This window comes from Oncorhynchus nerka, linkage group LG1 (assembly GCF_034236695.1).
Source record: "Oncorhynchus nerka isolate Pitt River linkage group LG1, Oner_Uvic_2.0, whole genome shotgun sequence".
NCBI classification, from domain to species: domain Eukaryota; kingdom Metazoa; phylum Chordata; class Actinopteri; order Salmoniformes; family Salmonidae; genus Oncorhynchus; species Oncorhynchus nerka.
The window spans coordinates 42829435-42854822 of NC_088396.1; the positions used below are offsets into that span (position 1 = coordinate 42829435).

The window sequence follows — 25388 nt, forward strand, 5'->3', positions numbered from 1 at the left end:
CAGTTTGACTCTGCAGGCTGGGGGATAAACAGGGCTGCAGTGTGACTCTGCAGGCTGGGGGATAAACAGGGCTGCAGTGTGACTCTGCAGGCTGGGGGATAAATAGAGCTGCAGTGTGACTCTGCAGGCTGGGGGATAAATAGGGCTGCAGTGTGACTCTGCAGGCTGAGGGATAAACAGGGCTGCAGTGTGACTCTGCAGGCTGGGGGATAAACAGGGCTGCAGTGTGACTCTGCAGGCTGGGGGATAAACAGGGCTGCAGTGTGACTCTGCAGGCTGGGGGATAAACAGGGCTGCAGTGTGACTCTGCAGGCTGGGGGATAAACAGGGCTGCAGTGTGACTCTGCAGGCTGGGGGATAAACAGGGCTGCAGTGTGACTCTGCAGGCTGGGGGATAAACAGGGCTGCAGTGTGACTCTGCAGGCTGGGGGATAGATAGGGCGTCACTATGTTATCTGGGTGGTGGAAGTGAGGAGAGACTCCGTTATCAGTGATGTGCTTCAGGACTATGGACAGACACCCAGTCTAGCTGCCAAACAGAGTGGAATCTAGCTACGGACTGGACATTCAGATGGCGTTGCATTCCAACCTGAGACATCGTTTGACTCACTGGCCATTTGGCTAGCAGAACAGAATACAGTCTAAAGAATAAAGAGCTGACCTGAAAAACAGTGTGACCGTATAAGTGTGACTGTTTTGTTTAGAAAGGGCCATTCTGAGTTCTGGCTAACAATAATTGAGAAAAATAGTGGTTTTGCTGTATGTGAAAAGGGAGTGTGGAGGATTTCTATGAAAAGGGGAGGGAGCGAGATCGAGAGAGAGGGAGTATGTGAGAGAGAACGAAGGAACGAGGGAGAGGGCTGGATTAGAAGGCATTTGTAGAGAGCTGGGCACTAACAAGCTGGCATTTACCCCACAGAGGAGCTGGAAGAGTGGGAGGGAGAGGCAGGGGCGATCGCTTCCTTTCAGAACAACCCTGGAGTGCTCATTTACAGTTGAAACACTCAGCAAGGACTGCAGCCTCAGCATTTCTCCAACCCTTTGGAAAGACAGTTCTGGGATGTGGGTACAGGGCTACGTTCCATTTTCCTTGAATACTCCACCATGTTAACAGGCTCTGAATACTACTGGGGTGCTGTGGGCTCTCCCTTCTGACAGATTAGATTCCACCCCCCTCAGAAAAGTGCAACTCCGTGGATCTCATTCAAGAAGAGTGACAACCACAGCAAGACATTAGACCATCCTAGTTCTTACCTTGTAACGAGAAGGCTGCCAGTTCCACTGCGGTGTCCAAAGGGCATTCTAACCTGTGATACGAGGAGGAGTGGACAATATATTATTGTCTGGATGCTGTTGTTTTCAACATGGAGGTACAGTCCGCTCTAGGCAAGGAGACTGTCTGAAGAGATCAGTCACAGCTGTTAGACCAGGGAACTACGGAGGTAATACAGTACACTGGATCTAACAGCCTGTGTCTCTCTCCAGAGCTCACGCTCTCTCACACACACTCACAACCCTGTGTTATAGGATCACCACACAGACATAACATGAACACTAATCCCCTGTATTGAAAACAGATACTAATATTCACACTACTTATGGATATAAATCATTCCATTCCACAACATCAATTGTGTAATCCACTACTGTAGCTAAACCTCGTAGCATCTGTACCATGATGCAACAGTACAGATGTAGCCTAAATTAAATTATGTACTTAGCCTACAGACATCAAATATGTTAAATATAATGAAGCACATGACCACATGAACTATACACTGATCTAATTTACTGTACATCTAATCTACTACAGGAAGAAGACAGCTGTTGAGTGAGGAGGGTTACTTACTTGCCACTGAGGAGGTCTCGCTTTAGTTGTAATACAAACAGATATCTGAAGGAAGAAAAGTCCAGATAACTGACCAATCAATCCAATGTTCATCAACATAAATGTTCTAAAAACAATTGTTTGATACTAATAAGACGACGACAAGCTGACCTGGTCAACTCCTCGTGCAGGTTGTTGGGTTCTGAGGAGTAGAACTTAACTCTCATGTGAAGGCAGTATGGAGGTCCGACTGCACAGAGAAATAGGGGAAAAGAACCCGAGGTGTGAAAGTTGGAATGCCAGTAATGAAATCAATCCATTTCTGTCTGTTACATGAAAGCACCAGTTTATCCATCTGTCATCCGTTTATCCAGTCTATGTCTCTACAGCTCTAGGCCTCCATTGGTACAGAAGGAGACAGTAGAAGAAAATATAGGTTGTGCATCTCCGGTAACTGTTAGGTAAAGAAGAGATACTTACTTTTGACTTGTTTTTTAATGCTTTTTGTAATGTCAAGCCAATGCTGTGAAAGATGAAAAATACATATGTGAGGCATGAACAATGTAAGAGGTAGAGGCTGGGGTTTAGGAGAGAGCGGTTTCCTCATCGCGCTGATGAGGGAACCGAAGGTCTCTGCCACAGTCCTCTTTCACACTCCTCTCCCCCACATTCCTCTCTCTCCAGTCCTCCCTCTCTCCTCTCCCTCCTTCCCTTCACACCTTATCAGCATACACAAGCTGCTGGATCTCTGACAGAGGCACTTCAAAATAAATTTTTTCTGAAAAGAACTAGACTTGAACTTCCCATAAGAAAAACCCTACATTAGAAAACCAAAAGTACGTAAACTGAACAATGTTATTCAAAATCACTATTCCAGAGAGGAGTTGAGAGTGGATAATTCAAACCAAAACAAACCCCTTCCAAATGTCTAGTCAGAACAAGTATGGATTGTAATTGGTTGTCTGTTCTTACCGGTACTTGTGCAGAGTCCATGAAGCGTAGTCCGAAGTAGTCCTTCTCTACGATGTCCAGATGGTACATGACCTGGTCAAACAGCTCCTCACCCTTGGCTTTTTTCTGAAAGGACAGAGAGAGGTCAGAGGTCACAACAACACAGTCATTAGTCTGGAAGCAATGTCAGCAACCTAATCAACAGACAAGACATTTCACTGGGTTCTCTTTAGCATCTTGATAATTGTTTAATAATTCAATTGTTTTTAAACTGTTGCTAAATGGTATTCATTATCGTCAACAATACAAATAGATTGAGCGATTGTAGTGAAGTTTGACTGAGAGACACCGCTGGTGGAAAAGAGAAAATATGGATCTGTTTTAGGTGTTTGGTACTATTCCCTGATATTTCATTCCCCAGACCTGGTGTTGATTTCATTGCCTCTGACTAGAAAACACCAGAAAGAGAGACAAGCACTAAGTAGAACACATTATTTTTCTGGCATCACCCACTTTAAAAACCAGGCACATTGCCATGCTCAGAATCAGACGGAGAGCTAGCCAGTGCTACTCCTGTTTGTAGCCTGCAGCGGTACTAGCTAGTTCACTACACGGCGGAGCCAACTTTAAAACAGCTGGAAGGAAGGACAACCAAACGGGGGTTGCCATGGCAATCTGTTCGAAGGCACCTGCACAGCGAGTCAGTGGCTGGCTCATGTGGGCCCAGTCAGCCTCTCTACTCGACATCCTGACGACACAGCGTCCAGCCTGGAGCCCTGTCCTGTAGAGAGACATCTCTCAGCTAATGACTGATCTACAGTCAGCCTCTCTACTCAACATCCTGACGACACAGCGCCCGGCCTGGGAGCCCTGTCCTGTAGAGAGACATCTCTCAGCTAATGACTGATCTACAGTCAGCCTCTCTACTCAACATCCTGACGACACAGCGTCCGGCCTGGAGCCCTGTCCTGTAGAGAGACATCTCTCAGCTAATGACTGATCTACAGTCAGCCTCTCTACTCAACATCCTGACGACACAGCGCCCGGCCTGGAGCCCTGTCCTGTAGAGAGACATCTCTCAGCTAATGACTGATCTACAGTCAGCCTCTCTACTCAACATCCTGACGACACAGCGTCCGGCCTGGAGCCCTGTCCTGTAGAGAGACATCTCTCAGCTAATGACTGATCTACAGTCAGCCTCTCTACTCAACATCCTGACGACACAGCGTCCGGCCTGGAGCCCTGTCCTGTAGAGAGACATCTCTCAGCTAATGACTGATCTACAGTCAGCCTCTCTACTCGACATCCTGACGACACAGCGCCCGGCCTGGAGCCCTGTCCTGTAGAGAGACATCTCTCAGCTAATGACTGATCTACAGTCAGCCTCTCTACTCAACATCCTGACGACACAGCGTCCGGCCTGGAGCCCTGTCCTGTAGAGAGACATCTCTCAGCTAATGACTGATCTACAGTCAGCCTCTCTACTCAACATCCTGACGACACAGCGTCCGGCCTGGAGCCCTGTCCTGTAGAGAGACATCTCTCAGCTAATGACTGATCTACAGTCAGCCTCTCTACTCAACATCCTGACGACACAGCGTCCGGCCTGGAGCCCTGTCCTGTAGAGAGACATCTCTCAGCTAATGACTGATCTACAGTCAGCCTCTCTACTCAACATCCTGACGACACAGCGTCCGGCCTGGAGCCCTGTCCTGTAGAGAGACATCTCTCAGCTAATGACTGATCTACAGTCAGCCTATTAAACATCCTGAAAACGCTCCCTGTCCTGTAGAGACTCCCCTGTCCTCAGCCTCACTGGATTAGAGTGTCCTGAGAGACATCAGCACAAACAAAGTCAGCCGTCTACTCAACATCCTGACGACCAGCGTCCGGCCTGGGCCCTGTCCTGTAGAGTTTGGCTCGCTAATGACTGATCTACAGTCAGCCACCGGGCCGCGGACTCCCCTGTCCTGCCTCACTGGATTAGAAACCCCCACCGGGCGGGTTTGGCTCGGCCACGCCACCGGGCCGCGGGTTTGGCTCGGCCACGCCACCGGGCCGCGGGTTTGGCTCGGCCACGCCTGAATGAACAAAGCTTATAGAAGGGGAGAAATCATCCCTTGTAGTGGATGGGAGAGTTCACGTCATACTTTAGACTGTTTCCTTCGTGAACACAAGCAACGTATTACTCAGAGGAGACACTCCCAAGTGCTCAAACAAGGGTAACTCACCACACTAAAGACAGAGGTTAATCATAAAGCGTTACCACATGCAGCAAAGCCTGCAACAGTATCGCTGAAACCTAACAGGCACATTACCGGTGGTGACACTGCTGTAGAGACACACACACACACACACACACACACAACACCCTGCAGGGGAACAAACATTAGCAGCGAGGACACATGCCTGCCCTGCCCATCTCTGGTCCAGCATGCTATACAGAGGGTGTGGTCATGATGAGGGGAGAGGGGTGGATGGTGCCATTGCACAGTGTTAGCCCCAGCCTGCCGGATGCTCACGCAGGCCCCATGAAGTTGGCATAGCTCACAAAGCAACCCCGCAGCCAGGGACAGTAGACACAAACGAGCCCCGCAGCCTGGGACAATAGACACAAAGGAGCCCCGCAGCCTGGGACAATAGACACAAAGGAGCACCGCAGCCTGGGACAGTAGACACAAAGGAGCCCCGCAGCCTGGGACAATAGACACAAACGAGCCCCGCAGCCTGGGACAATAGACACAAACGAGCCCCGCAGCCTGGGACAATAGACAAAGGAGCCCCGCAGCCTGGGACAATAGACACAAAGGAGCCCCGCAGCCTGGGACAATAGACACAAACGAGCCCCGCAGCCTGGGACAATAGACAAAGGAGCCCCGCAGCCTGGGACAATAGACACAAAGGAGCCCCGCAGCCTGGGACAATAGACACAAAGCAGCCCCGCAGCCAGGGACAATAGACACAAAGGAGCCCCGCAGCCAGGGACAATAGACAAAGCAGCCCCGCAGCCAGGGACAATAGACACGAAGGAGCCCCGCAGCCTGGGACAGTAGACACAAAGGAGCCCCGCAGCCAGGGACAATAGACACAAAGGAGCCCCGCAGCCTGGGACAATAGACACAAAGGAGCCCCGCAGCCAGGGACAATAGACACAAAGGAGCCCCGCAGCCAGGGACAATAGACACAAAGGAGCCCCGCAGCCAGGGACAATAGACAAAGCAGCCCCGCAGCCTGGGACAATAGACACGAAGGAGCCCCGCAGCCAGGGACAATAGACACGAAGGAGCCATTGTACGCTCCAGTGAACCCCGGGCCTCGCTGCCACACTGTTCACCAGAGGTTTCCAGCCTGCCCGACCAACTATCTGCCTGGAGACACAGTTACATGTCTAAGGATGCTCGATGCATGCACGTCAGAGAGCCACTGGGGAAGGACAGAGGGAGGGGACAAGAAACATGGCAGCCCTCCTCCTAACATAGTCTTAAAGCTCGGAGGCTCCCTCATTCAGACTGGAGTCCAGTAGCTGTCCGAGGAGAGGTGAATCATCAGGTTGTCCACTGTGCTGCCTGTCTGAAGAGGGAGGAAACCCTTTGGGTGGGCATCATCTTGGTAAGGGCAATAAACATGCTACGCCACACAGTTTCTTTAAGAGTTATTCTGGACTGTTGACTAGCACTAAAACCTAACTCATTGTTAAATCAGAATGCATTAGGCCTGTTTAGGTAACAACATCAGTTTCTACTGACCAAGTGAGCTCAAGTCCCCCCATGGTATCCTTACAGTGAAAAGGACTGGACAGTGAACATGCAAAGGTGTTTCTAAAATAAGTTGAATCATTCACGGTTTTACAAATACCAGCCCTATTGGTCAACATGTGTATTCACTCTGTTTAATCCCACTATTCCAGCTAGTCCCAAGTGTGGCTGCAGCAGCAGCATGCTAGTCAGACATCACACAGAGCATGTAAACAAAGGGCCAGGTGTGGCTGCAGCAGCAGCATGCTAGTCAGACATCACACAGAGCATGTAAACAAAGGGCCAGGTGTGGCTGCAGCAGCAGCATGCTAGTCAGACATCACACAGAGCATGTAAACAAAGGGCCAGGTGTGGCAGCAGCATGCTAGTCAGACATCACACAGAGCATGTAAACAAAGGGCCAGGTGTGGCTGCAGCAGCAGCATGCTAGTCAGACATCACACAGAGCATGTAAACAAAGGGCCAGGTGTGGCTGCAGCAGCAGCATGCTAGTCAGACATCACACAGAGCATGTAAAGAAAGGGACAGGTGTGGCTGCAGCAGCAGCATGCTAGTCAGACATCACACAGAGCATGTAAACAAAGGGCCAGGTGTGGCTGCAGCAGCAGCATGCTAGTCAGACATCACACAGAGCATGTAAACAAAGGGCCAGGTGTGGCTGCAGCAGCAGCATGCTAGTCAGACATCACACAGAGCATGTAAACAAAGGGCCAGGTGTGGCTGCAGCAGCAGCATGCTAGTCAGACATCACACAGAGCATGTAAACAAAGGGACAGGTGTGGCTGCAGCAGCAGCATGCTAGTCAGACATCACACAGAGCATGTAAACAAAGGGCCAGGTGTGGCTGCAGCAGCAGCATGCTAGTCAGACATCACACAGAGCATGTAAAGAAAGGGACAGGTGTGGCTGCAGCAGCAGCATGCTAGTCAGACATCACACAGAGCATGTAAACAAAGGGCCAGGTGTGGCTGCAGCAGCAGCATGCTAGTCAGACATCACACAGAGCATGTAAACAAAGGGCCAGGTGTGGCTGCAGCAGCAGCATGCTAGTCAGACATCACACAGAGCATGTAAACAAAGGGCCAGGTGTGGCTGCAGCAGCAGCATGCTAGTCAGACATCACACAGAGCATGTAAAGAAAGGGACAGGTGTGGCTGCAGCAGCAGCATGCTAGTCAGACATCACACAGAGCATGTAAACAAAGGGCCAGGTGTGGCTGCAGCAGCAGCATGCTAGTCAGACATCACACAGAGCATGTAAAGAAAGGGACAGGTGTGGCTGCAGCAGCAGCATGCTAGTCAGACATCACACAGAGCATGTAAAGAAAGGGACAGCCCATTAGACCTGAAGCTGTCTCAGAACACCAACTCCAGGCCTTGACGATTAGAATCACTCAGTGAGTTATTGCCTGGGGAGCCCATCGACAGCCTAAACAGAACATTGGTTAGTGTAAAGGGAAGAAGAACACACAACAAAAAACAGCAGTTCTGCTTTGCTGTGTAACACTTAAAGGGGGAATTTGCAGTTGGTGGAAACAGCGCCACGGCCGACACCACCATTGTTATTGTTGCCGAGCTGACGCCGTGCAGCGTGGTTAAAAAATGCCAGTACACATTGTGCTCTTATATTGTGCGTGCAATGATGTCTGAGGGAAAAACAGTGTTTCATTGTTTACAGTAACTTATTTGTTGTTGAATATCACAGACGGATGTCATCAGGACTTAACGGTAGAGATACACAGAGAACACCTTATGTTTCTAAATGACACCTTATGTACCTTCCCATGAAAATGAAGAAGCTATTAGAAAACTACCCACTGTTTCTCATGTCTGTAATTAAAAGACTCATTCGGGTCCTGCACAGCAGCATGAGAGACAGTACTGATGGGACTGAACAAAGACGGTTCCATCCAAGTTGAGAAACCAGGGGTGTATTCATCATGTCTCGCAACGAAAACCGTTTAAGAACCAAACAGAGCAGACGGAATGAAATGGAGAGGGACCTACCTGAATTTGTCCAATAGAATTGTTTTCATTTCAAGACCATTTGTAGTAAACCTTGTTGAAAAACAATTTGGAACAGACGAAACGTTTCGCAACATAATTTGCGTAATGAATACACCCCTGAACTCCAAATCAAATCAAATTTATTTATATAGCCCTTCAGACAAACAGTAAAACCCCAAACAGCAAACAATGCAGGTGTAAAAGCACCAAACACTCTTCAGACAAACAGTGCACTATTCCATGTTGTAATAAGTCTCCACCAGCAATGCAATCAGAAGCATTGCAAAACAGAATAAACAAATGGAGAAGCACTGTATAATTAAGCAATAAGGCACGAGGGGGTGTGGTATACATGTCCAATGTACCATGGCTAAGCACTGTTCTTAAGCACGACACAATGCGGAGTGCCTGGATATAGTCGTTAGCCGTGGTATATTGGCCATATACCACAAACCCCTGAGGTGTCTTAATGCTATTATAAACATAATTAGAAGAGTAAAAAAATACTAAATCTGGTCATAACCGTGGTATAAGGTCTGTTATAAACTGGGTGATTCGAATGCTGTTCTAATTACATCGGTAACCAGTGTATAATAGCAATAAGGTACCTTGGGTGTTTGTGGTACATGGCCAATAAACTCTACCACGGCTACGGGCTGTATTCAGGGAATCTGTGTTGCGTCCTGCATAAGAACAGCCCTTAGCCATGGTATATTGGACATATACCCTACCCCCTTGTGGTATATTTAAGCAATAAGGCACATCTGTCAGCCAATCAGCATTCAGGGCTCGAACCACCAGGTTTATAAATAGACCTATAGCATTAGTGGAATACCAGAGTGGGATCAAAAGATCAGGTATTCAACTGGATTGACAGCTGGAATGCCTTAGAAATTGTAACCCAGAGAAATAAAAGAGGACATTGAGGGACAAGTCTTCCCACTGGAGAAGAGTATCTCCATTCTAGAGGTCGACCGATTAGGATTTTTCAACGCCGATACCGATTATTGGAGGACCAATAAATTACAACAATAGTGAATGTGTATTATATTAAGTTAAAATAAGTATTCAATCAAATCAATTTAGCCTCAAATAAATAATGAAACATGTTCAATTTGGTTTAAATAATGCAAAAACAAAGTGTTGGAGAAGAAAGTAAAAGTGCAATATGTGCCATGTAAAAAAGGTAACGTTTAAGGTCCTTGCTCAGAACATGAGAACATATGAAAGCTGGTGGTTCCTTTTAACATGAGTCTTCAATATTCCCAGGTAAGAAGTTTTAGGTTGTAGTTATTATAGGACTATTTCTCTCTATACCATTTGTATTTCATATCCCTTTGAGTATTGGATGTTCTTATAGGCACTTTATTGCCAATGAAGTCATAAACAGCTCAATGCTTGAAGCACAGCGAAGAGCTGCTGGCAAACACACAAAAGTGCTGTTTGAATGAATGCTTACGAGCCTGCTGCTGCCTACCACCGCTCAGTCAGACTGCTCTATCAAATCATAAACTTAACAACATAATAACACACAGAAATATAAGCAGTAGGTCATTAATATGGTAAAATCCGGAAACTATTATTTAGAGATTTTTTTTATTTGATTCTTTCAGTGAAATACAGAACCGTTCCGTATTTTATCAAACGGGTGGCATCCATGAGTATAAATATACCTGTTACATTGCACAACCTTCAATGTGTCATAACTACGTAAAATTCTGGCAAATTAGTTCGCAACGAGCCAGGCATCCCAAACTGTTGCATATACCCTGACTCTGCGTGCAAGGAACGCAAGAGAAGTGACAATTTCCCTAGTTTAATATTGCCTGCTTACATGAATTTCTTTTAACTAAATATGCAGGTTAAAAAATATACTTCTATGTATTGATTTTAAGAAAAGCTTTGATGTTTCTGGTTAGGTACATTTGTGCAACGATTATGCTTTCTTCGCAAATGCGCTTTGGTTAAATCATCCCCCGTTTGGCAAAGTTGGCTGTCTTTGTTAGGAAGAAATAGTCTTCACAGTTCGCAACGAGCCAGGCGGCCCAAACTGCTGCATATACCCTGACTCTGTTGCACAGATTGCAAGAGAAGTGACAACTTCCCTAGTTAAAATAAATTAATGTTAGCAGGCAATATTAACTAAATACGCAGGTTTAAAATATATACTTGTGTATTGATTTTAAGAAAGGCGTTGATGTTTATGGTTAGGTACACATTGGTGCAACGACAGTGCTTTTTTCACATGCGCTTGTTAAATCACCCGTTTGGCGAAGTAGGCTGTGATTCAATGATAAATTAACAGGCACCGCATCGATTATATGCAACGCAGGACAAGCTAGATAAACTAGTAATATCATCAACCATGTGTAGTTAACTAGTGATTATGTTAAGATTAACATAAGTTAATAAGTTTGATGCTAGCTAGCACCTTACCTCGGCTCCTTGCTGCACTCGCAGTCAGCCTGCCACGCAGTCTCCTCGTGGAGTGCAATGTAATCGGCCATTGATCGGTGTCCAAAAATGCCGATTACCGATTGCTATGAAAACTTTAAAATCGGCCATTACGATGAAATCGGTCGACCTCTACACCATTCACTTGGCTCCTGGTTGTGGGTAGGTCAAAGGGTTGGGCAATATGGCTTAAAAATGTAAATAAATGTTTTTCCAACTTCCATTGACGAGATAGACGCAGAGCTGAGTGCCTAAATACAGCATTTAGCTGTGGTATATTAGCCATATACTACAAACCCCCGAGGTGCACAGCACAGGCGCGAAGGAGACCAAAGTCCAAAAAGACAACATGAGACAAACACTCATAAAAAATAAAATACCAAAAATACAGGCATATGGAATATGGCGCAAAAACATACATACAAATTCATTTGATATAACGCTCAGACCTAGTAGGTCATGTGACCAGGTGTGCTGTAGAGGGGTCATGGAATGAATTACCAGTGATCAACAGCACTCACAACACCACACAGTCCTATACATATACACACACTGGCATGCAGGTCTAATGCCAAGACCGGAGAGGAACTCTCTCAGTAACAGCACACTGAGACGAGGGCAATGAGCTAGTAGCTGCCATCTTCTCCACCTCACCCTGACCAGGATCTCAGAGCAATGGAAGGATCAGGATCTCAGAGCAATGGAAAGAGCAGGATCTCAGAGCAATGGAAAGAGCAGGATCTCAGAGCAATGGAAAGAGCAGGATCTGATCTCAGAGCAATGGAAAGAGCAGGATCTGATCTCAGAGCAATGGAAAGAGCAGGATCTCAGAGCTCAGAGCAATGGAAAGAGCAGGATCTCAGAGCAATGGAAAGAGCGGGATCTCAGAGCAATGGAAAGAGCGGGATCTCAGAGCAATGGAAAGAGCGGGATCTCAGAGCAATGGAAAGAGCGGGATCTCAGAGCAATGGAAAGAGCGGGATCTCAGAGCAATGGAAATAGCGGGATCTCAGAGCAATGGAAAGAGCAGGATCTCAGAGCAATGGAAAGAGCAGGATCTCAGAGCAATGGAAAGAGCAGGATCTCAGAGCAATGGAAAGAGCGGGATCTCAGAGCTCAGAGCAATGGAAAGAGCGGGATCTCAGAGCAATGGAAAGAGCAGGATCTCAGAGCAATGGAAAGAGCGGGATCTCAGAGCAATGGAAATAGCGGGATCTCAGAGCAATGGAAAGAGCAGGATCTCAGAGCAATGGAAAGAGCAGGATCTCAGAGCAATGGAAAGAGCGGGATCTCAGAGCAATGGAAGGAGCTGGTCACTAAGTACTATACAGCAGAGCCATATGCACGGGAATGGACTGAAACCAGCACCAATGGCACACAGAGAGCATCAGCCTCAGGGCACCTGGCATGACCAAAAACACATGTCTGCTCTGTCCTTCCATTTAAAATACCTTTTGAAAGCCCTGTACCAATTATTCCCTCGTTTACTTTCTCATGGGGTGTGCCTTGACATCAGTTGAAACTCAAACAACAGGCTAGAGATTCAGAATCTTTCCCATTGTGTTGTGTGTAAAGTCTCACCGCTAGGTCCACACTGACGTCTGTGCCGTCCAGCATTGACACACAGCAGGTGATGACAGACTTGGAGTCCCCGGCAGCAGGGATGTGTGTGGTGGCCCGCTGGGCCTCTCTCAACCGGGCCTTGTCAGCATGCTTACGGATGGACTGCCGGCCCAGCGTCCGGCGGAGGAAACTCAGCATGGTGGGGCCTGGTGAACACTACCTGCACATGCGAAAGAAAGCATTAAATGATACAATCGGTTGAGTTCCTCAATCAGATCGTGATGTTACAGGAGGACTGCAGCTTTGTTTGAACTTTTCCCGTTGAAAAGCGATATCACAAGTTGAAGTCAGAAGTTTACATACACTTACATTGGAGTCATTAAAACTCATTTTATCAACCACTCCACACATTTATTGTTAACAAACTATAGTTTGGCAAGTCGGTTAGGACATCTACTTTGGCAATGACAAGTATTTTTTCCAACAATTGTTTACATACAGATTATTTCACTATATCAAAATTCAAGTGGGTCAGAAGTTTAAATACACTAAGTTGACTGTGCCTTTAAACAGCTTGGAAAATTCCAGAAAACGATGTCATGGCTTTAGAAGCTTCTGATAGGCTAATTGACATAATTTGAGTCAATTGGAGGTGTACCTGTGAATGTATTTCAAGGCCTACCTTCAAACTCAGTGCCTTTTTGCTTGACATCATGGGAAAATCAAAAGAAATCAGCAAAGACCTCAGGAAAAAGAATTGTAGACTTCCACAAGTCTGGTTCATCCTTGGGAGCAATTTCCAAACGCCTGAAGGTACCACATTCATTTGTACAAACAATAGTACGTAAGTATAAACACCATGGGACAACGCAGCCGGCATACCGCTCAGGAAGCAGATGCGTTCTGTCTACTTGGATGAACGTACTTTGGTGCGAAAAGTGCAAATCAATCCCAGAACAGCAAAAAAAGTTGTGGATATATTGAAGCAACATCTCAAGACATCAGTCAGGAAGTTAAAGCTTGGTCGCAAATGAACAATGACACCAAGCATACTTCCAAAGTTGTGGCAAAATGGCTTAAGGACAACAAAGTCAAGGTATTGGAGTGGCCATCACAAAGCCCTGACCTCAATCCTATAGAACATTTGTGGGCAGAAATGAAAAATCGTGTGTGAGCAAGGAGGCCTACAAACATGACTCAGTTACACCAACTCTTGTCAGGAGGAATGGGCCACAATTCACCCAACTTATTGTGAAAAGCTTGTGGAAGGCTGCCTGAAACGTTTGACCCAAGTTAAACAATGTAAAGGCAATGCCACCAAATACAAATATAGTGTATGTAAACGTCAGACCCACTGGGAATGTGATGAAAGAAATTAAAAGCCGAAATAAATCACTTCACTATTATTGACATTACACATTCTTAAAATAGTGGTGATCCTAACTGACCTAAAACAGGGCATTTTTAATCGGATTAAATGTCAGGAATTGTGAAAAACGGAGTTTAAATGTATTTGGCTAAGGTGTATGTAAACTTCCGACTTCAACTGTACACACACTAAAGTAGCAATATGCAGGTTATTCGCCACGACATAACTACATCCAATGGGGCTGAAAAGGTGACAATTTTACACAAGTGTTATGGACTGACAATTTGGACTAACGTTACCTATTATTAGTGAAGTTACTGTAGTGAGCTAGTTAACTAGAAAGATTTGCCCCAATAAATAGCGTATAACGTTACTAGCCTAGCTTTGGGCCAAAACATCGTGAGTCTGCCCCACAGACGAACCCATCATGAACGACAGCAACAAGCCGTTACCTATTGTGAGGATGCTGAAGCGACAGATGAAACAAGTCCGACATTTACACTTGCTGATGTCGCGGATGGCCACTTGTAGATCCGAAAGTCCTATACTATAAGCAATACTCACAAAATACTTGCCGATATCTAAAATAATAACCGAACCACTTGCCTGTTCCACCTTCACAAAGTAAAACTAATACTTGTCCATGGTTGACATGTAGTCTTACTAGCGTTATAATAACTCCTACTCGATACGCCAACGAGACAATTTTCACAAGTCCCAAGAGAAGTGGGAGGCAAAGCACAAAATTCCCCTCGGGAAATGACGTCGAAATAAATCCCTAACAAAACTGCGATTTGCATTTAAAGGGACACTTGGGTGTTTCTATATCATGAAAATTAAATAGTAAAACAAATACGTCCTCCCAACTTCACATTATCATATGGTGTTATTTCAGATTATGCCCATTTTATCATGCATCGAATCGCATACACATATTTACGTTAGTAGACCTTATTGCGGGTGTAGGAAAAGGAGAAGACCAAAGTATAATATATATACACATTCGGAAAGTATTCAGACCCCTTGACTTTCCACATTGTTACGTTACAGCCCTATTCTAAACTTTTCCTCTTCAATCAACACACAATAGCCCATAATGACGAAGTTTCTCCCATTATTCTCTGCAGATCCTCTCAAGCTTTGTCAGGTTGGACTGGAACGTAGCTGCTCAGCTATTTTCAGGTTTTCAGGTCTCTCCAGAGATGTTTGATCGGGTTCAAGTTCTCCCTGGGCCACCGAAGGACATTCAGAGACTTGTCCTGCAGTCACTCCTGCATTGTCTTGGCTGTGTGCTTAGGGTTGTTGTCCTGTTGGATGGTGAACCGTCGCCCCAGTCTGAGGTCCTGAGCACTCTGGAGCGGGTTTTCATCAAGGATCTCTGTACTTTGCTCCGTTCTTCTTTCCATCAATCCTGACTAGTCTCACAAGCCCTGCTGCTGAAAAAATCTCCACAGCATGATGCTGCCACCACCATGCTTCACCGTAGGAATGGTGCCAGATTTCCTCCAGACATGACATTTGGCATTCAGGCCAAAGAGTTCAATCTTGTTTCCCATGGATTGAGAGTCCTTTAGGCGGGCTCCAAGCGGGCTGTCATGTGCCTTTTACTGCGGAGTGGCTTTTGTCTGTCCACTCTACCATAAAGGCCTGATTGGTAGAGTGCTGCAGAGAGGATTGCCCTTCTGGAAGGTTCTCCCATCTCCACAGAGGAACTCTGTCATAGTGACCATCAGGTTCCTGACCAAGACCCTTCTCCCCCAATTGCTCAGTTTGGCTGTGCGGCCAGCTCTAGGAAGAGTCTTGGTGGTTCCAAACGTCTTCCATTTAAGAATGATGGAGGCCACTGTGTTCTTGTGGACCTTCAGTGCTGCAGAAATGTTTTGCTACCCTTCCCCAGATCTGTGCCTCGACACAATCTTCTCTCGGGGCTCGACGGGCAATTCATTTGACCATATGGCAAGGTTTTTGCTCTTACTTGCACTGTCAACTGAGTGACCTCATTTAGACAGGTTATTCACACACTAGAATACAGTACATACATATGAAGTGGGTGAAACAGTATGTAGTGATTATTAAAGTGACCAGTGTTCCATGTCTATGTCCTGTACATAGGCAGCAGCCTCTAAGGTGCATGGTTGAGTAACTGGGTGGTAAGCGCATAGTGAGTGACTAAAATTCAGGGCAGGGTACTGGGCAGAGGTCAGCTCGTCATGACTATTTTAAAGGTCAAGGTCTGATGGCTTTGAGATTGAAAAACAGCTTTTGTCTCGGTCCCAGCTTTGATGCAACTGTACTGACCTCACCTTCTGGATGATAGCGAGGTGAACAGGCCGTGGCTCGGGTGGTTGATCTCAATTTTTTTGGGCCTTCCTGTGACACCGGCTGCTGTAGATGTCCTGGAGGACAGGCAGTGTGCCCCCGGGTGATGTGTTGGGAAGACCGCAGACTGCACCACCCTCTGGAGAGCCCTGCGGTTGCAGACGGTACAGTTGTCGTACCAGGTGGTGATACAGCCCGACAGGTTGCTCTCAATGGTGCATCTATAAAAGTTGGTGAGGGTCTTAGGGGCCAAGCCAAATTTCTTCAGCCTCCTGAGGTTGAAGAGGCACTGTTGCACCTTCTTCACCACACTGTCTGTGTGAGTTCCTCAATCTCAATGTTTTTAAACTGCATCATGTCAGTGTAAAACAGGTTTTTCTTTTTTCAAAAAGACCAAATATCTACTGTATGATTCCTCTCCATTTAACAACAGCGCCACTTACTGACCATGTTGATGGCCTATTTATTGCCTTACTGCTCTTATCCTACCTCATTTGCACATGCTGTATATAGATTTTTCTACTGTAGTACTGTTTGTTTATTCCATGTGTAACTGTATGTGTCAAACTGCTTTGCTTTATCTTGGCCAGGTCGCAGTTGCAAATGAGAACTTGTTCTCAACTAGCCTACCTGGTTAAATAAAATTAAAATAAATAAAAATGGCTTCAGTGTGATCTTCATGAATGTGTCATCATATGCCCTAGAAGAAAAAGAAACACACACCTATTTAGGCGAGGTGCTGGCTAGCGGAGTAGAAAAATTAAATACTTGCGGCTCTCTCTGATCATCAGATGCCCTGCCATGGATATCCAGACTGTACCTGTGCACTCCATTCCAACATGCTCAATGCTTAACTTAAAAGCTGACACAAAGCAAACAGGGCAATAAGTCTAATTCAGGCTATTGGAACATGGGAGGTTGATCACAATGCTATTATTTTAGGCTTCTTACATTTATGCTACTATTTAAATAATCGATGCATCAGTCACACTTCTGAAATGTAGAATTTGGAATACAGTTGTGTGTGAGTTAAGTAAACATAACATCAATCTACTATCAAAACATTGCATTGACCTCACTGTTGCAGTTGAAGATTTCGATTTTTAAAACAAGTTCGGCATTCTCTATATAAAAACATTTTAACTCACAAATCATTTTCCCTTTTATTTTAAAGATTTTTTTTTATATACACACACAACATTGTATTTACATGGTCTAGTATATTTACACAACATTAACAAGTGGCACTGTGTAGTTTGAAGTTTTGGTTCCCTACAGGTGTCTTAAAAAACAAATTCAATGATAAATAAAACATTCTACACCACTTTCTGTTTCTGACATACTCAGTAGCGAGCATGGCTACCCAGTCATCTGCAAAGTGCTGTCCATTCTTAAGAAGCAACAACTGTGGTTTCAGTTTTACAAAAAATACAACTCATCCACACTCTAATACCTACCCCACTTCCCTTCCCTCTTGCTTCCAAACAGAACCCCACAGTACCCCCGATACGCTATCACAACACACATCTCAATGCTGGACATTCATGATAGTTAACATTTGATGATTCTGGAAACCCAAGTCTTGTATGTGGAATTCTGTAGTGTGCTCTTTTTGATGCGCCATCATAATACTCTCAGGCAAAAGAGTGGGCTCCATGTATGATCAAACATAAAAATAATAATAATAATAATCAAATGAGGGTTTTGTGGATTCCACACAACGGGCTGATGACCCACCGTAGCGGCCCGTGAGAGAGAATTTACTGTACGGGCTTCTGACAGCGTGGACACGTTGGTCACAATGTACTCACGTCCAATGCACCTGCTATAGATGCATCACAGTCTACTCAGCAGGTCAAGAAGATGTAACCATGGCAAATTAGTTTACAATAAAGCAGGCTTCAATCCTGGTATCCAATATTGAGCTAGAAATGACGACCAGCTTAAGGTGAAATGTTAGGGGGTTTGCTGATGGTTACACAGACACAGCATCACCAGAGGCAGGGCATAATACATACACACAACATAAACTGCTAAAAATACACATGCGTGCTGCACTCTCTCACCCATACACCCCCCCCCCAACACACACACACAAAATACACATGCGTGCTGCACTCTCTCACCCATACACCCCCCCAACACACACACACACAAATTACACATGCGTGCTGCACTCTCTCACCCATACACATACTACACCCCCCCACACTAAAAATACACATGCGTGCTGCACTCTCTCACCCATACTACACCCCCCAACACAACACACAAAATACACACAAAATACACACCCCCCCAACACACACACACACAAATGCTGCACTCTCTCACCCATACACCCCCCAACACACACACACACAAATTACACATGCGTGCTGCACTCTCTCACCCATACACATACCCCTCCAACACACACTAAAAATATACACATGCGTGCTGCACTCTCTCACCCATACTACACCCCCCCCCCACACACACACTGCACTCTCCCACATCGCGCATCGGAGAGGGTGGCACAAGATGCCAGCAGCCAGGTAACCAAACAAAGCAAGAAATACTCTTTCATGAGAAGAAGAGTAGCTCAAACTAAACATGCTGATAACTCCAATACAAGAGCTGATGACAATGTGAACACAGTTGAACCAGTGTGAAAAGAAGGACACCTCTTGTTGCGGGATGTTTGAGTGAAACTGTGTTGGGTATAAGTACAACAAATTCCCAGTAATCTGTACCTAAAACAGTGATTATCATCTCCAATAAACAATAATGTGTTTTAAAAACTCTAACTACCATTTGAAATATATCAAAAGGGGGGGAGGTGGGCTTTCTAATCATTATTGGTTGAATGCTCTTGGTATTGTCTACATTCTTTAGAGACAGACACACAAAGACAGAGAGGAACGTAACTTAAAAGATTGTTTTAAGGTCGAGCCTCCCCTTAGTGGCTGTGGACTTTGTCAAATTGCTTAGAGTAGATCGTCCCCCTGTCTTGACACAGTAAACAGCTCTAAAAACTGACCAACTAGACAGTTTAACATGCCAATCAATGCCCGTCAATGGCTCCTTGTTTGTTCTATGCAAAAACCAAGGCATAGCGCCACATCAGCCACAAGGTTAGCTAGGGGTAGACAAAGTGCTCTGATGTGTAGTGTCTGAATTTGTCAAAAGCTCAAATATATAATAAATTAAACCACTTTTTTCATTAAAAAGTAAAGAATGACAACTTTTACTAGCTATGATTTCATTTGGGATGCCTGAAGCTAAGACTCACTCTAACGTACACGTTGCTCAATGGACAGGGTTTGACAAACTAAAACACAATAAATATTATTTGAAAAAAATATGGCGTCTCTCGTTGGACCGGAGGGACAGAGAAGAAAAGGAGGCAGATTCATCTGGAGGGGCTTATCGATCACTCTTAAAAACACTCCCTCTCTCACAGCCCCGCCCAGTCGTTGTACTTACAGCACTACTACAGCAATTTCACCATGTTTTAAATGTCTCTTTTTTTTTTTAATTAACCCTGAACACACAATACCCCTAACGGTACCTATTCAACATTACTGGATTCATTTGTCCTTGACTTTCAGTTTTTTTTTTTTTTGAGGGCGTAAAGTGCAACAGTGCTTTGTTCTCTCCTCGGCCCATAGCGGTAAGCATGGCAACCAGGGCTCCACATCCCTGGCGCTGGGCTGACCCAGGTCAGGTCAAAGGGGTCAGGGTTCAGGGCAATCGCTGGTTGCGCTAGTCTCACTCGTCACACTGGTCACACTAGCACTAACACTAACGCTAACATCCTCTTCCTCCTCTTCTTCCTCCTCCTCCTCTCCTACTGCTGCTTCTCCTCCATTTTCTTCTTCCTCTCGTTCTTCTTCTCTCTGGTAAAGGGTGGGCTTCAGGGGTTTGACCAGGCCTTCCTCATAGACCCTCAAGATGGCTTCACACACAAACTTGTACTGGCTCTGAGGACACAGAAGAGAAAGAGAGAGGGGGAAGGAAGAGAATGTCAACAACATTAGGAGCCAATGGCAAGGCATGAGCAAAGGAGCCAGGACAGCCAGTGATTGGGATACAGAGGGAGCCAGGCGTGAATAAATGTCCCTGAGGTGGGTAATGCAGTGGTGGGTGTCGCGAATGTGTCTGCACGTATGTACATATGTGTTTATGTCAGTGTGTGTCTCTGTACTAAGAAAAGGGTGTGTTGTGTGTGTGTATGTGCGCACACACATACTTAGTTCAGTGTGCATGACAGGAGAAAGGAAGCCCACTCTCTTCCCCTGGTGCCATTATCTTCCACCTATTTCTCCTGGACCCTGAGGGTGTCCTAGCCTCATTAGAGCTCAGCATATTCAAATGAAATTACCGCTGCAGCAGCCTCTCTACCCCCGCTACCCTGGTTCTGAGCACGGGGCTTCTTCAGAGACTGAGAAGAGAGTGTGCTTCCCAAACGGCACCCTATTCCCTATATAGTGCACTACTTTTGACCAGGGTCAATAGCTTTAACTTTCTCACATCATTATTGAAGATTCATTCAGGATTATTGGTAATCACGGCAGCATTATGATTGCGTGCTATGAATATGGAACCAAATACTTCACTTTTTACTACTTTAATACCAGAGTATGTGAGTGGAGCTGGAGCAGAGCGAGGAGCTTGCCCCATTTGACTGAAAGCTGGAGCGTCGGCCTTCTCGCCCGATCCAGTAGCGCTCACTTAACGAGCTTTTGCCCGGCCCAGCATGCATTTGTTGTTTACTTGTGTGCTGCTGGTTTTTGTATATATATTTTTATCTTTATTTAACTAGGCAAATCAGTTAAGAACAAATTCTTATTTTCAATGACGGCCTAGTGGGGCCGAACGACAGATTTTTACCTTGTCAGCTCGGGGATTCGATCTTGCAACCTTTCAGTTACTAGTCCAACGCTCTAACCACTAGGCTACCTGCCACCCCTATAGCCCCTTGCTTTAGACACTGTCATTGAGTATGTTAAATATATTTTATAAAAAGGTGACTTACAAAGATGAGGAGGACCAAGAGCAAGAGAGGGAGTGCGGCGATGCGGTGACTAAAGAATCCTTGTGGAAAGACGGCTATCCTGAAAGCATGAGGTGTACATGCCAACAGAAAGGAACAGAAAGGAACGAGGAGGGAAGCTACCGAAGGGTGTCATTGTAGCAAAGTATTTATAAACTAAAAATCTGATCTCTTAAAAGTTTCATTAATTTTCATTCAATTATATATACACAATAGGTCATCATTGATTTTGGCTCAATAGGCATATAGACCCCTTCCTGTGTTTGCAAACATCGCCGAACGAGGGAAATGCACGCAAGTTGGTGGCAGAACACAGGGGCCTTCTGTTCTCATAGCAAAAAAAAAACGTAATTTACATGCTGCTTACGAGTGCATTTCACACTGTTTTTGGATTCTAATTGGATTTTAAGGCTCGTATGAATGTCCTGCTTAATATAATGTGTGTGTCAACATCGCAAATCAACTGCATTATAATTAGATAACACTAACTTCAACCAGTAAAATGGCTCTTTGGCTAGATTTTGCTACAGCCTATATCAATGAGCGTTAGCATTCTAGCTAACAAATGCTGCATCCAAAATAGTTATTTTGCAGAGATCACAACCAAATATAATCTTGGCGACTGTTCAAGCCAGAATAAAAACATCATTATAAGTAAATCAAATCAAATTGTATTTGTCACATACACATGGTAAGCAGATGTTAATGCGAGTGTAGCGAAATGCTTGTGCTTCTAGTTCCGACAATGCAGTAATAACCAACGAGTAATCTAACCTAACAATTCCACAACTACAACCTTATACACACAGGTGTAAAGGGATGAAGAATATGTACCTAAAAATATATGAATGAGTGATGGTACAGAACAGCATAGGCAAGATGCAGTAGATGGTATAGAGTACAGTATATACATATGAGATGAGTAATGTAGGGTATATAAGCATAAAGTGGCATAGTTTAAAGTGGCTAGGTGATACATGTATTACATAAAGATGGCAAGATACAGTAGATGATATAGAGTACAGTATATACATATACATATGAGATGAGTAATGTAGGGTATGTAAACATTATATTAAGTGGCATTGTTTAAAGTGGCCAGTGATACATTTTTTACATCAATTTCCTTTATTAAAGTGGCTGGAGTTGAGTCAGTATGTTGGCAGCAGCCACTCAATGTTAACAGTCTGATGGCCTTGAGATAGAATCTGTTTTTCAGTCTCTCGGTCCCTGCTTTGATACTCCTGTACGGACCTCGCCTTCTGGATGATAGCAGGGTTAACAGGCAGTGGCTCGGGTGGTTGTTGTCCTTGATGATCTTTATGGCCTTCCTGTGACATCGGGTGGTGTAGGTGTCCTGGAGAGCAGGTAGTTTGCCCCCGGTGATGCGTTGTGCAGACTACCCTCTGGAGAGACTTACGGTTGTGGGCGGAGCAGTTGCCGTACCAGGCTGTGATACAGCCCGACAGGATGCCCGACAGGATGCTCTCGATTGTGCATCTGTATAAGTGCTTTTGGTGACAAGCCGAATTTCTTCAGCCTCCTGAGGTTGAAGAGGCGCTGCTGCGCCTTCTTCACAACGCTGTCTGTGTGGGTGGACCAATTCGGTTTGTCCGTGAGGAACTTATGCCGAGGAACTTAAAACTTACTACCCTCTCCACTACTGTTACTACCCTCTCCACTACTGTCCCGTCGATGTGGATAGGGGGGTGCTCCCTCTGCTGTTTCCTGAAGTCCACAATCATCTCCTTTGTTTTGTTGACGTTGAGTGTGAGGTTATTTTCCTGACACCACACTCCGAGGGACCTCACCTTCTCCCTGTAGGCCGTTGGTAATCAAGCCTATCACTGTAGTGTCGTCCGCAAACATGATGATTGAGTTGGAGGCGTGCATGGCCACGCAGTCGTGGGTGAACAGGGAGTACAGGAGAGGGCTCAGAACACACCCTTGTGGGGCCCGTGTTGAGGATCAGCGGGGTGGAGATGTTGTTACCTACCCTCACCACCTGGGGGCGGCCCGTCAGGAAGTCCAGTACCCAGTTGCACAGCGCAGGGTCGAGACCCAGGGTCCGAGCTTGATGACGAGTTTGGAGGGTACTCTGGTGTTAAATGCTGAGCGGTAGTCGATGAACAGCATTCTCACATAGGTATTCCTCTTGTCCAGATGGGTTAGGGCAGTGTGCAGTGTGGTTGCGATTGCGTCGTCTGTGGACCTATTGGGGCGGTAAGCAAATTGGAGTGGGTCTAAGGTGTTACGTTCCCCAGATTATGTGTTGTAGTTTGTGTATTTGCATGTGTTTATTTCAGGAAATGGCTTCCTGAAATCCCTCAAGCAGCTGATTGGTCGACTCCATAGCTAATTGGAGAGCTGACCCCTCCCCCTCGTCAAGACGCAGCTGTCTCCAGTTACACATTAATTCTGAAGCTATATAAAAGCCAGTGTTCTGTTCAGGAGAGAGAGATTTGCTGGGAGTTTTGCAGAGAGTCATTGCTGGGAGGTCATTGCAGAGAGATTGAATGTGATAGAGAATCACTGCTAAGAGAGGAGGCTGATGGCTGTGGATAATTTACTATGTTAGTTGTTGGTAGCACTTGGTATGTTCTGTGAGTTTGTTGCTCAGATAGAGCTTATTTGATGTCCTTTGTTTCTTAGTTTGTTTGAGAAATTATTTGTTCTCCTGTTTCATTTGTTCCCAGGGGGGAAGGGGAAGGCACCTAGGGAGTGCTTAGGCAAGAGGCCCGCGGGCATACATATACCCGTAGTATATTCACTGTCTAGGCACAATAGGTAAGACCTGGGCGGACCACCCCCTGTATTTTGGTTAGGGCACCAGGTGGTGCTAAATTAGGCAAGTATTGGTTAGGCAGGTAAGATAGGAGAGGGGGCTTTGAGATTTACTTTCTTTGCTTTGGTTCCGTCCAGCCCCTTTTCCCCATATTACCGTGTAAAGGAATAAAGTCCTTGTAAACGGTACCACATTCTGCCTGTTGTCATCCTTGCTTACGTCTACAGTCCATACCTTCTTCACTTCACGGAGAGTTTAGTTGTAGCAGGGTGTTACGTTCCCTCTTCATAGAGGCGTGCGTAACATAGGGTGTCAGGTAGGGTGGAGGTGATATGGTCCTTGACTAGTCTCTCAAAGCACTTCATGATGACGGAAGTGAGTGCTACGGGGCGGTAGTCGTTTAGCTCAGTTAGCTTTCTTGGGAACAGGAACAATGGTGGCCCTCTTGAAGCATGTGGGAACAGCAGACTGGGATAAGGATTGATTGAATATGTCCGTAAACACACCAGCCAGCTGGTCTGCGCATGCTCTGAGGACACGGCTGGGGATGCCGTCTGGGCCTGCAGCCCTGCGAGGGTTAACACGTTTAAATGTTTTAATCACGTTGGCTGCGGTGAAGGAGAGCCCGCAGGTTTTGGTAGCGGGCTGTGTCAGTGGCACTGTATTGTCCTCAAAGCGAGCAAAGAAGTTGTTTAGTCTGTCTGGGAACAAGACATCCTGGTCCGCGACAGGGCTGGTTTTATTTTTGTAATCTGTGATTGACTGTAGACCCTGCCACATACCTCGTGTCTGAGCTGTTGAATTGCGACTCTACTTTGTCTCTATACTGACACTTAGCTTGTTTGATTGCCTTGCGGAGGGAATAGCTACACTGTTTGTATTCGGTCATGTTTTTGGTCACCTTGCCCTGGTTAAAAGCAGTGGTTCGCGCTTTCAGTTTTGCGCGAATGCTGCCATCAATCCACGGTTTCTGGTTGGGAATGTATATGAGTATATGAAGAAATAAAAACTTAAATCGAGGCTATATTGAATGGGTGCAGATGGCGATGGCTTTCTGACTGCAGCCAAGAGTCGCATACATCTGACGTCAGTGTGTCGTGTTCTGGAAAGGGGTCTATTACCACTTTCAAGAACCTTTCCGTTTTGATAGGGTTGTTTGAACTAAAACCCTTTAGGCATACCGACAGAAAAAATATTACAAAAATAATATAAAAACGACACATCCCTGCCCAGTCTGGCAAGAGTGGCCCAACGGGTGTTCAGCATCCGCAGTGGCTCTGCAAGCACTGAGAGGGTATTCACTGGTGCTGGCCTGCTCTC

The 25388-nt window shown here is 45.7% G+C and overlaps 2 protein-coding genes across 10 annotated transcripts in view; both read right to left on the reverse strand.

Annotated features, from left to right (window-relative positions):
* The window catches only part of LOC115123666 (band 4.1-like protein 5), a 106350-nt gene extending 91683 nt beyond the window's left edge, over window positions 1-14667 (reverse strand). For 5 of the 7 annotated variants that reach the window (XM_065019035.1, XM_065019030.1, XM_065019033.1 and 2 more), the window contains exons 1-7: window positions 14379-14667; window positions 12576-12777; window positions 2801-2905; window positions 2309-2351; window positions 2000-2078; window positions 1850-1894; window positions 1255-1307 (exon numbers count right to left, since the gene is read on the reverse strand). In XM_065019035.1, coding sequence (XP_064875107.1) covers window positions 1255-1307; window positions 1850-1894; window positions 2000-2078; window positions 2309-2351; window positions 2801-2905; window positions 12576-12755 — 505 coding nt within the window. In that variant the 5' untranslated portion in view covers window positions 12756-12777; window positions 14379-14667. The other 2 variants (XM_065019031.1, XM_065019036.1) reach the window with 2 other exon arrangements.
* Window positions 14668-19798: 5131 nt separating this feature from the next.
* Window positions 19799-25388, reverse strand: part of LOC115119548 (tyrosine-protein phosphatase non-receptor type 4-like) — a 132839-nt gene continuing 127249 nt past the window's right edge. For all 3 annotated transcript variants that reach the window (XM_065019039.1, XM_065019041.1, XM_065019040.1), the window contains exon 27: window positions 19799-20210. In XM_065019039.1, coding sequence (XP_064875111.1) covers window positions 19965-20210 — 246 coding nt within the window. In that variant the 3' untranslated portion in view covers window positions 19799-19964. The remainder of the gene's footprint in view (window positions 20211-25388) is intronic.